This window comes from Quercus suber, unplaced genomic scaffold (genome assembly GCF_002906115.3).
Source record: "Quercus suber isolate HL8 unplaced genomic scaffold, Cork oak 2.0 scaffold_406, whole genome shotgun sequence".
Classification (NCBI taxonomy): Eukaryota; Viridiplantae; Streptophyta; class Magnoliopsida; order Fagales; family Fagaceae; genus Quercus; species Quercus suber.
The window spans coordinates 65,161-77,717 of record NW_027069857.1 but is presented as its reverse complement, the minus strand read 5'-3'; the positions used below and the strand labels follow the sequence as shown (position 1 = coordinate 77,717).

At 35.1% G+C, this 12,557-nt stretch overlaps 1 protein-coding gene across 1 annotated transcript in view; it reads left to right on the top strand.

Annotated features, from left to right (window-relative positions):
- Positions 1–3,205: 3,205 nt before the first annotated feature.
- Positions 3,206–12,557, top strand: part of LOC112028217 (DNA-directed RNA polymerase III subunit 1) — a 40,433-nt gene continuing 31,081 nt past the window's right edge. The window contains 7 exon segments of the mRNA XM_065761323.1: positions 3,206–3,307; positions 3,419–3,548; positions 4,663–4,809; positions 10,444–10,621; positions 10,892–11,082; positions 11,245–11,354; positions 11,496–11,595. Of these exon segments, the coding sequence (XP_065617395.1) occupies positions 3,225–3,307; positions 3,419–3,548; positions 4,663–4,809; positions 10,444–10,621; positions 10,892–11,082; positions 11,245–11,354; positions 11,496–11,595 (939 nt within the window). The 5' untranslated portion in view covers positions 3,206–3,224.

Genomic DNA, 12,557 nt, shown 5'->3' with positions numbered 1-12,557 from the left:
CCATAAATTATGATACTTAGACCTATTTTTAAATAATTTATGTCCAAATAAACGCTTTTCAAAATAAATTATGATATTTCCTAGAGTGTGTTTGCTTAACAATAATGATATTATAAAAGAGACCATGTATAAATAAGTAAGCAATCAAATTTTAAAGTATATCTCAAATTGAAATAGAGTGTCAACCACAACTGATAATAGATTATAAAATTAATTTTCAAGATGTAAATTTCTTATATATTTTTATTCTTTATAAATGAGTTATCCAATAAGTCATTTGTAATTTTGTTTTATATTTGAATGTTGATATTGTGTAGAAATAAAACTTGTGTATTTGTTTTACTTATCTTTGTGTTATTTTGTTTAGATAGTAATGTTAGGATTTGTATAATTTTAAAATTGTTGAATAAGTATTAATAAGTTAACTGAGTCATTCTTGATATAAGTGGTGAATTCAAAATAATGCATTTTACATCAAGTAATTTGTTGTATAACTTTCCAAATAACAGATACATGTTGTTTTCTTTATAAAAAAAAAAAAAAAAAAAATCGTGTGAAAAATACGGGTCAACCTGACCCAACTCGCAATCGCGATTGACCCGAACCCGACCCGACCGCCCGTTTTGCCATGTCTACCTATAACCGTGTTCAATCACACATATAAATCCACAAATTCCTTCCCCAAAAATAGGAACCCACTAAACTCTCAAACGAAAGAGGCGTGAGAGAGCGGAGGAAGAGAGAACCCACTTGAGGAAATCCACTATAGGGAAAGAGAGGGCTGCCGGCCTGGGGATAGAGAAAGGACACCGATCTTTAGGTTTTGGGTCGGAATACTTGACAAGCTTTTATGTGTTTCAACGGCTTCCTCTTCTTTAGTTCATATGGGTTGTTGTGGGTTTGTTTGCTATTTGTGGTCTGTGGATTTGGTTGTTGTGGCGAGAAGAAACACTAATTGTGCTTCTTCCCTTATTTCTTCTTAGGAGTGTGGGAAAGAGAAGAGTTTGCAGGTTCTTAAGGTAAGAGTTTTGTAGTTGTTCTGAACCAATTAGACTAGTGGGATCCCATCATTTTGAATTAAAGATGTTGAAAACTAAAGCCACGTTTTGAGCCAAACACAATGAGAGTGAGTTAAAAGAAAATTTGAGAATTAGGATATGAGTTATAAATTAGAGTTTTGAGATAATAGAGATATGATAATTGAGATACGACTAAGTAGTAAACCAAACATGCCCTTATTTTTTATTATTCTCTATTCATTATTGGTGTAGGTGAAGATTGAACCTTAAATCCCTTATTCAATCATTAGAGCTAATTAAATCCCACGTTCTTTAATAATACATAGGATGATTTCAAGTCCCACTACCCACGTTTGTTCTCAATTTAATATTATCTCATTTTACCTGTTAGGTCACGTGATAATAAATTAATTTTTTTCATTATACAAGATAGAAATTCTATTCTGTTTTAATTTAAGCGTAAATATATGTAAAACTCTCTATTAGAGACTTGAATTCTGACTTTTACCCTCCACCCTCCACAAATATTTATAGTTATGAAGTTACTATCACACAATAGCTACTAGAGACTTTTGATTATCCCCTGTGTGATGCAAGCAGTGTAACACTGTAAACTTTATACTAGGCAGAACTATGGATGCTATTAAAACCTTAGTTATTTAAAGAAAAAATCCAATAGTGTAACACAAAAAAAAAAAAAAAAATAATAATAATAACACTATAAACTTTATACTATCCAGAACGATGGATGCCATATTAAAACTTTAGTTATTTAAAGAAAAAGTCCAACAGTGTAACACGAAAAACAAAAAATGCCATAAATGTTATTTAAATTTTAATTGGCACAACTAGACACGAATACATGATGCATGTGGGAGTGGGACTTTAAATTGAAGTGATAGTGTAAAGCTTAGTTTGAAATTAGACATACAGAGAGAGATTCTTAAGAACTTAAGCCTTAAGGGCGTAAGGTGAGAGAGGAGAGGGGATTACAAATTGCTTGCTGCAGATTGGGCTGAGTGGCTAGCGGCAACTGCTTGTCGCTTGATTGGTGAGGTAGCAGGCAAAACTCAGAAAACCTAGCATAAAACGACGCTGTTTTGCTCTTTTTTTTTTTTATTTTTTTTTATTTTAATAATAACAAGTGAAACGACGACGTTGTTTTAAATTTTTTTTAAGAAATCCTAGTGAAACGATGCTGTATTACTTCAATTGAAATTTATATCTCTGTAATTTGTATCGTATCGGTTCGGTTCGGCTCATCCTCGGTTTCGGACATTCTACTCCGACGTTTGCACCGCACCGGCATCGGAAATCGCTTTTCCCTCCGCTTGCCGGCATCGGTACTGTCGGTCGGTTTCAGCTGCGGTTCGGAATGATCGGTGCCGGTCGGTTTCCTCGGTGACGGTGAGCTTTTGCACATAGTAGTACAGAATGGGCCTGGCGCACCTAGGCTGTTTGTTTTTAAGCCCATTTGGTTACAAAAAGTTACATAGCCCAAGCAAGACTGTGAGGTTTCAACTTTCAACCCCACAGGGCCACAGGCTCGTAAGCAAATTATTTTGGCATTAGAATTTGAAAAAAAAAAAGAAAAAAGAAAAGAAAAAACCACTGAACTATCTCGCAATCAAGAAAGAGAGCACGCTCTGACAGTTTCGCACTTTCGCGCCTAAAACCTAAAACCCCAAACCCCACACGCCGTTTCCCTTCTCAACGGTTTTGAATCAAACATGAATGTGCAAGCGCAAGCGCAAGCACAAGACATAGTCTTCACTAAGCAGCCCTACATCGAAGATGTTGGACCCCGCAAGATGTGAGAATCTCTCACTGTTGCTTCAATTTCATTCTCTTTCATCATTTTTTTTTTTTTTTTGGTTTTAATTTATAATTTTATTGATTGATATGTATGTTGCTGTGAATTTTGTAGACAAAGCATGAACTTCAGCACGTTATCCGAATCGGAGATCAGTAGAATCGCTGAGGTTCAAGTATATAAAGGCCAGTATTATGATGCAGCAAGAATTCCTATCGAAGGCGGCTTATTGGATCCACGAATGGTACTCTCTCTAATCTCTATGATTCATGTGTGTATATATGTGTGTGTACTTTTGCAATTTTATTCATTGAATTATTGGTTTTTAGGTCAATAGAATTATCAATAAGTTAAAACGTTATGTGGATCTTCTCAACGGTTTTGAATCAAACATGAATGTGCAAGCGCAAGCGCAAGCACAAGACATAGTCTTCACTAAGCAGCCCTACATCGAAGATGTTGGACCCCGCAAGATGTGAGAATCTCTCACTGTTGCTTCAATTTCATTCTCTTTCATCATTTTTTTTTTTTTGGTTTTAATTTATAATTTTATTGATTGATATGTATGTTGCTGTGAATTTTGTAGACAAAGCATGAACTTCAGCACGTTATCCGAATCGGAGATCAGTAGAATCGCTGAGGTTCAAGTATATAAAGGCCAGTATTATGATGCAGCAAGAATTCCTATCGAAGGCGGCTTATTGGATCCACGAATGGTACTCTCTCTAATCTCTATGATTCATGTGTGTATATATGTGTGTGTAGTTTTGCAGTTTTATTCATTGAATTATTGGTTTTTAGGTCAATAGAATTATCAATAAGTTAAAACGTTATGTGGATGTGTTTTCTAGTGTTTGGCGCTGAACTGTAGTTTTCTAGTGTTTATGAATGTTTCAACCTCTGATTTGTTTTGCTCAATTAGGGGCGCGTTTGTAAGTTGTTGGAAAATTGTGTTTTGTGTTTAAAATGAGCGTTTGTTAAAAAGTTATGAGGAGTTGTGGTTGCAAAACAGAGTTTTGAGTTAAAAAAAAAAAACGCTCTTTTAATCTCCCAAGGTGCCTAACCAAACCGGCCTTGGATGGGATCCAAACTCTTGATGTGGAAACACGAGTGTACGGCTTAGTGATGAATTCAATGTGGATCTAGCATCGAGATCATGTGGTATGCACGAGTTGGAATTGAGAAAAGTTGGAGGTTTGGAATTCTGCAATATCAATAGCCAGAAAATGTTGGGAGGTTTAGTTTTTTTTAATATGTAGTATGTAGACCAATCTAAATAATGTATATTTAAGAAAGGTTTGCAAAACCTAATTCTAATGGAAAGGTACTGAAATTTGACTTCATTTTCGTCAATCCATCCTTATCCTTGTTCTCTTCCAACGAAGAAGGATGGCTGCTCCTGAAATTAAAAATACATGAATGGACTGTTTGTCTTCTCCTATACTATGATCCAACTTCAATCTTGTTCTTCCTTTGATTTATTCTGATGAAATTTACATTATAGGGTGACGTAGTTGATATGATACTAATTAAAGAGTAATTAGGGTAAAGTGTGATATTAGGGGTTCTAGAAATCTTACTATGTAAACCTTACAAAGACATTAATGAATAAAATTGTGTATTATGTTGTTGATGTGACTTTTATCACATAAGTTGCTATCTCAGTAACCTTTTTTTTTTTTTGGGTGGGGATAGTAAAATTGATAGTCAATGCATAGATATTATGATAATCATTTTCAATGTGTTTTGATGGTAGCTTTACTTATATTCTTTTCCCTATATTTTTCTTGTATCAAGAGGTTTAAAAAGTTTTCGTTTTATTTATTTCAGGGCCCAAATAAGGAAGGCACATGTGCAACATGCCATGGGAAATTTGATAGTTGTCCGGGGCACTTTGGATACATAAAACTTGCCCTCCCAGTTTACAACGTTGCATATAGGGATAACATTATGAACATTTTGAAGTGCATTTGTAAGGTCAGAAATTTGCTATCTCAGTAACCTTTTTTTTTTTTTGGGTGGGGATAGTAAAATTGATAGTCAATGCATAGATATTATGATAATCATTTTCAATGTGTTTTGATGGTAGCTTTACTTATATTCTTTTCCCTATATTTTTCTTGTATCAAGAGGTTTAAAAAGTTTTCGTTTTATTTATTTCAGGGCCCAAATAAGGAAGGCACATGTGCAACATGCCATGGGAAATTTGATAGTTGTCCGGGGCACTTTGGATACATAAAACTTGCCCTCCCAGTTTACAACGTTGCATATAGGGATAACATTATGAACATTTTGAAGTGCATTTGTAAGGTCAGAAAGAGTTCTCTACCTTTTTCTCCACTTGTTTAATCTATTGTACTTTTGCCTGTTATAGATATGGTTGCAGAAAAATTCCATTTCTTAGTTATGTTGAGGTTGTAACTTACCTATCAAAAAAAAAATATGTTGAGGTTGTAACTAGTTTCTTAAAATGTGACTGGTGGGGCATGATTTCTACATATTTAGTCATAGGAATCTTAAAGTTTAACATAAATTCTTTGACGCAGGACTATTAAGAAGTTCAACACTATTCAAGGTTTCTTGATGAATTCTTGACTAAGGATTGATGTTTAAGAGTTTAGGTTAGAAAAGAATGAATGTTGACAGCTTTTTGGGGCTGAAACAGGGGATAAACAGAAAATGACATAAATAAAACACTAGCGAATCACACCTAGGTCTTCTTAAGCATCACGGTTCCTTGGCATCATACCTTAGAGAAGTTTGCATCACACAAACAAAGCTTAAAATAAGCTGCTGAATTTTATTAATCAATCACAATATTCTGCCCTAACATGATTACAAAAGAGCCTTTATATAGAGGCTATAGTTATCCTTTTCCTAATAGGACTTGGACTCTAAATAACCTATTCTTAGAATGAATAGGAATACTAATAATAATTAAATAAAAGAATTAATAATACGTAAACATAAAATAAGACTCATGGGCCTTTGGTACGGTCAAGGACAGCCCATTCCAGATTTCTAAGAATTACCAAATTGCCCTTATTCTAATAGAACTAATTAAAACTGAAAACTGATCTAGCAGCTTCTCAACCTAAAAGACTTAACACTAATAACTAAAATGACCTATCAAAGGTGCTAAGAAGGTCCGACATCAAAACTAGACCAAATTCTTGAATCTTTGTATATTTAATCTTCTTTTTCCTTGAGCTCTTCCTTGTCTTCATCATTCTTGTTGATGATGCTGATGAGGCGTGGCTCAAATGGCACCTCCTTTTTTTATAAGTAAAATGATTTATGGGAAGAAAGAAGTGCTCATAATGCAAGCGTCTTTAAAGACTCAAATGGCACTTCAACCTTTCACAAGTTTTGATAGAGAGTGAGGTTGTAAGTTTAATATCCATTGAGTGCATGTTTAATTTACTAATCAAAATAAATGGTTGTTAATAATGTTGGTCTCATAGTCTTTTACAAATTGTTTTTTTTTTTCTTTTTTTTCTTTTCTTAAGTAATAATGCGTCATTGAATAAAATTGAAAACATACAAGGAACCAAAGCACATAGGCAGTGTGATGAGGACAAGGAAGAGCTCAAGGAAAAAGAAGATTAAATATACAAAGATTCAAGAATTGTAGTCTAGTTTTGATGTCAGACCTTCTTAGCACCTTTGATTGGCCATTTTAATTATTAGTATTGAGTCTTTTAGGTTGAGAAGTTGCTGGATCAGTTTTAATTATGTTCTATTAGAATAAGGTCAATTTGGTAATTTCCAGAAATCTGGAAAAGGCTGTCCTTGGCCGTACCAAAGGCCCATGAGTCTTATTTTATGTTTACGTATTATTAAGTCTTTTATTTAATTATTATTAGTATTTCAATTCATTCTAAGAATAGGTTATTTAGAGTCCAAGTCCTACTAGGAAAAGGATGAATATAGCCTCTATATAAAGGCTATTTTGTATTTCTATTCATTCTAGGAATAGGTTATTTAGAGTCCAAGTCCTGCTAGGAAAAGGATAACTATAGCCTCTGTATAAAGGCTCTTTTGTAGTCACGTTATTTCAGAATATTTTGATTAATAAAATTCAGCAGCTTATTTAAGCTTTGTTTGTGTGATGCAAACTTCTCCGAGGTGTGATGCCAAGGAACCCAAGGTGTGATGCTTAGGAAGAGCTAGGCGTGATTGCCTAGTGTTTTATTTATGTTATTTTCTGTTATCTCCTGTTTTAGCCCCAAACAGCAGTCAACATTCATACTTTTCTAACCTAACTCTTGAACAATAAACCTTATTCAAGAATTCATCAAGAAACCTAGTATAGTGCTGAAACTTCTTAACGGTCCTGCATCACAGTGTACTAAGGATCCAACAAAACAATGAAACTATAGTGCATGGAAAGTACAAATCAGCCAAAAAATTAAAAGTAATGACACCCGAAGCATTTGTTCACTTTAGCAGAGCATAGAGTAAAGATAGCTTTAAATCATGAACCGATCGCTCACTTCCTTCAAAGGTACGAGCATTCGTCTCCCACCAAATATCCCACGCAAGACAGTGAGGGATCGTGCTCCAAATCACCGCAGATTTATGCCTGTCAGACTTGCTCGACCAGCTAGCTAGAAGTACCGCAACACCACTCAGCATAGTCCGTTGAACCCCAAATAATGAAAACACCATATTCCATAACTCTTTAGCTACGGGGCAATGAATAAGTAAATGATCAATAATCTCCCCATCCTTCTTACACACACAACACCATTCAATCACAACAACTTGAAACCTTTGCAAATTATCAGTGGTTAAAACTCTTCCCAATCCTTGGTTCAAAGGAAAAAAACTGACCTTTGTTGGCACTTTCAGCTTCCATAAAGTCTTCCATGGAAAGGACATTGGGTAGTGGAATGTAATGCTTTATAATAGGATCTAACATAAAAAACCACCCAGGAATAGGGCTTCTAGCATAGCTGATCCATCCCAAACAGATCTACTTTTGAAACTGGCTCCTAGAGGGAGCCCTAAATATTTCATTGGCAGGGTAGAAATTTTAACTTCCACTGTCCTTCTCCATTAAGTATTCCTCTCCATTGCAAACCACTACAACCATTTCCCAAGTTAAGCTTGATTAAATAGGACCAAATCTCAAATGCCTAGCCCCCCATTTTGAATTGGCTCACAGACCTTCCTCCAACCAACCATTTTCAATAAAGTCTTTATTAACTGATCCACTTTTTTTTTTTCAATACCCTGAGCAACACTCATTAGGATAGGGAACAAAGATAAGAATAAGTAGGTAGACTGGATAAGGTGATCTTTCTCAAAGTAATCTGACCCCCCTTAGAAAGATAAATTTTTCCCAACCAACCAAATGCCTCTCCATTTTATCTATCACACATTCACACCACTCCATACAACTTTTGCTTTAAAAGTAAACCCTAATGGGAAGGCCCAGATATCTCATCTGTAACTGAGCTACCTGCAACTCAAAATACCAGCCAAAGCTTCCACATTCAGCACACCACCAACCAGAACCAGTTCAGATTTCATCAAATTTATCTTAAACCCCGAAATAATTTAAAGCCATACAAACGGTGCTTTCAAGTGCCAAATTTGCCATGGATCTGCCCCACAAAATGTCAAAGTATTATCTGCAAAGAGAAGATGTGAGATTCTCACTTGGCTATCAGAATGGCCACCAACTGAAAACCCTGATATTTATTGGCCTATCCCCACTCTTTCCAACTTCTTGCTGAGTGCCTCCATTATGATAATGAACAGAAGAGGGGACAAAGAGTCTCCTAGTCTCAATCCCCTTGAGCTATGAAAAAAACCACAAGGGTTGCAATTCACAATCACTGAATTGGATCAAGCTCAAAAGACATTTTAGCTGGCCTATGCTTCCTGCAGCCATACCAATTTGAGAGATTACGTTCCTACCTTTTTGCTGCAGGACAGTCTAGAACTTAGGGCCTTTATTTTCAGTACCAAAGCAATAGGATTTTTTTTTTTTTTTTTTTTTTTTAAGGGTTGGTTTGGGGAAAAAGTTACAATATTCTGACAAATTAGAAAAGTAATAGGCCTTGGATTACTGTTGGGCTGGAATAACTATATTGGTGGCTGATTTTGATGTCTAAGTGATTTAGTGATAGTTAGGTTAGAAAAATGATGAATCTTGATTGATCTGTTGGCTGCTTGGTTTTGAAAAACAGAAATTGAAGAAGAAGAATATTAGGGCAGGTGCAGACAGTTTCTTCAAATAGGTGGTGTATGCTATGGGGGAGGGACATCATATTTGGTTATGGTACAATTTTTGGAATGGGCATATACCTCTAAATGATCTCTATCCCGATCTGTTTTCTTGCTTTGTGTCTAAAGAAGCTTGGATTTCTGACTTGGTTATTCTTGCATTAGAAGGGGGATTTAGGAGCTAGAATTTACAATTTCACCGAGCTTTTCATGACTGGAAGTTGGAAGGTGTGTGTACTTTTTTCGAGCTCCTTTATTCCAATATGCCAAGTGGTGAGGGTGATAATAACTTGATTTGGCAGTTGACTAGGACTGGTATTTTTGATGTATGCTCTTACTATAATTTCTTGTCTGGACCTCATACTGATTCTTTCCCTTGGAAGAGCATTTGGTGTGTACAGGCACCAACAAAGGGTGTCTTTCTTTTCATGGATAACAGCTACGGGTAGGATTCTTACCATTGATAATCTTGTTAAGAGAAGTATGCCCCTAGTCAATTGGCGTTGCTTGTGTCGCTGTGATGGGGAAATTGTGGACCACGTTTTGCTCCACTGTAAGTTTGCTCATGCTCTGTGGAGTGAAGTTTTTATGTTGTTTGGGATCCAGTGGGTGATGCCGAAGACGGTTGCTTCTCTTCTTTTTGCATGAAGGAATTGGTTGGGGAAACACTTTTCAAATATTTGGAATATGGTACCATCTTGTCTAATGTGGTTACTTCGGTGGGAATGCAATACCTGTACTTTTGAAGGTACTAAGAGACCTTTAGATTTTTGAAACCTCTACTAGTTGGGATTTTGCTTGAGTGGTCTCAAATCTGAGGTTTTTCGTGATGTATTTCCATTTTTGATTTCCTACAATTTGTTAGGTTTTCTTCTTGATTTATCTGTAATTTTTACAAGTATAGAGTGTTCATCATCATGAACACAATGTACTTTTTTATTCAATAAAATATCTATTACCTATCCAAAAAAAAAAAAAAAAAAAAAAAAGAGAAGAAGAAGAATTAGTGACTCAAATAAAAAAACTGTCTTAGCCCTAGACTTGTGATGCAACCTTATTGAACATGTAAGCTGCAAATGGTCTCAGACCATAAATGTCAAATTTCAAAGTCTCACATAGAACAGAAGTTACCTTTCCATGGCTGATTGACAAACATTCTACTTTTGCATAGAACAATGGGTAGAAGTTTTCCATGCAGTGCCTTTTTTCTTTCAGCTCTCTGTCTCAAGCCCAGTTGTTCGAAAGAGTTTTTTTGGGGGGGAAAGAGGGGGGGGGGGGTAATTATTGAATTTGTTTTAAAAGAAATATTCTTTTGATTTCTATTACTTATTATGTTGGTCTAGTCAGTTCTTAATCCCAAAGGTTTATCTACAGTCATGTGCTCGCATACTTTTGGTGGAGGACATACGTAAAGAGTTTTTGAAGAAGATGAGGAATCCTAGATTAGAGGCTCTGAAGAAGGCCGAATTACTAAAAGAGATTGTAAAAAAGTGCAATAGCTTGACAGGTTCCAAGAAAGCATTTAAGTGCTCAAGATGCGGATATATAAATGGTTTGGATTTTACCTTTCTGATGTTTTTATAATCATCAAGATGAAAGAGAAGTGTTTCGTTTGCTATGCTAATTGTTATCTATTGTTTTTTCCCCCATTAATTCTGACTTTGTTATTTGAATGCTCTCTTTGCCAGTTTTTGTCAAATGCCTTATAAAGCTGTAGAACTAAGGATTGATGCTGTGGTTTCTGTTTTGATTTCTGTAACTGTTTTAAATCTTTTAATAATGCTGTCTTGTGGTTATTTCCATGTTATGTACTATGTAAAAGCTTTGGTGAAGAAAGCTGGTCCTCCTATCCTGGGCTTTAATCATGAGCGTCCAAACTCTAATGATGGAACTATGGAGGAATTTAGATCAGCAATCTCTCACACAAAAGATTCTAAGACAGTCTTCAGTGCACCTACTTTTAATCTTGACACTGTCGATGTTCTTGCTCTTTTTAAAAAGATGGTGGATGAGGTATGCTTCTATTCCCATTTGCATTTTATTAATTTCTGCACGATTTTCTTATTTTTAGTACAGGAATGTGTGGTGCTTAGAATTTTAAAGTGAAATTTGTTACACTTTCTTTGCATCATTTTTCTTATTATCATAAAATTTCACAATTTCTTTTTATTGCAGGATTGTGAGTTGCTTTATCTTTCTGATAGACCAGAGAAACTCATCATGGAAAACATCGCCGTACCTCCTGTACCTATTCGTCCTTCTGTTATAATGAGTGGATCTCAAAGGTCAGAAAGAATAGATTGAAGTGTACTTATTTCTAGCCAGTTTTCAGTTCTCAATTTTTTGACTAGATTGTCCTTTGTGACTGTTCTGTTGATGTTATAGTTTGTAAATTATGCTATGGGTTTCTTTTTTGCCTGTTGCAGCAATGAAAATGACATTACGGAGAGGTTAAAGCGAATTATTCAGGCAAATGCTAGCCTTCGTCAGGAGTTATTAGAAGCAAGCACTGCATCCAATCGTCTGGTAGGATAAAGGAATTTGAACCCTTTCATGCACAACTTTGTCTGACATTGAATACTCTAATGTTACTGTAAGGTTGCTTGTTATAAGTGATGTAGATCATGTTGTTTTATTTAATTTTTATTTTCTTATATAGTGTTTGTTTCCCCATTGCTGTTGTGTTTGTCAATTAACTTCATACACACTGGCTCCTCAGGAATGAGTGTGATGTTATAGCTATTGTTGTAGTTGTTATTATTTTCTTGGAATATCACAATTTTTATTATTATGGTTGATTGTTGGAGTCTGAATCCATGGGTTCTTACGTGTAAGGTATTAATTAATATCTATGACTTTAAAATAGATTGATTCAAAGGTCAGAAAGAATAGATTGAAGTGTACTTATTTCTAGCCAGTTTTCAGTTCTCAATTTTTTGACTAGATTGTCCTTTGTGACTGTTCTGTTGATGTTATAGTTTGTAAATTATGCTATGGGTTTCTTTTTTGCCTGTTGCAGCAATGAAAATGACATTACGGAGAGGTTAAAGCGAATTATTCAGGCAAATGCTAGCCTTCGTCAGGAGTTATTAGAAGCAAGCACTGCATCCAATCGTCTGGTAGGATAAAGGAATTTGAACCCTTTCATGCACAACTTTGTCTGACATTGAATACTCTAATGTTACTGTAAGGTTGCTTGTTATAAGTGATGTAGATCATGTTGTTTTATTTAATTTTTATTTTCTTATATAGTGTTTGTTTCCCCATTGCTGTTGTGTTTGTCAATTAACTTCATACACACTGGCTCCTCAGGAATGAGTGTGATGTTATAGCTATTGTTGTAGTTATTATTTTCTTGGAATATCACAATTTTTATTATTATGGTTGATTGTTGGAGTCTGAATCCATGGGTTCTTACGTGTAAGGTATTAATTAATATCTATGACTTTAAAATAGATTGATTTATATGATTCAGGGTATGCCTTGAT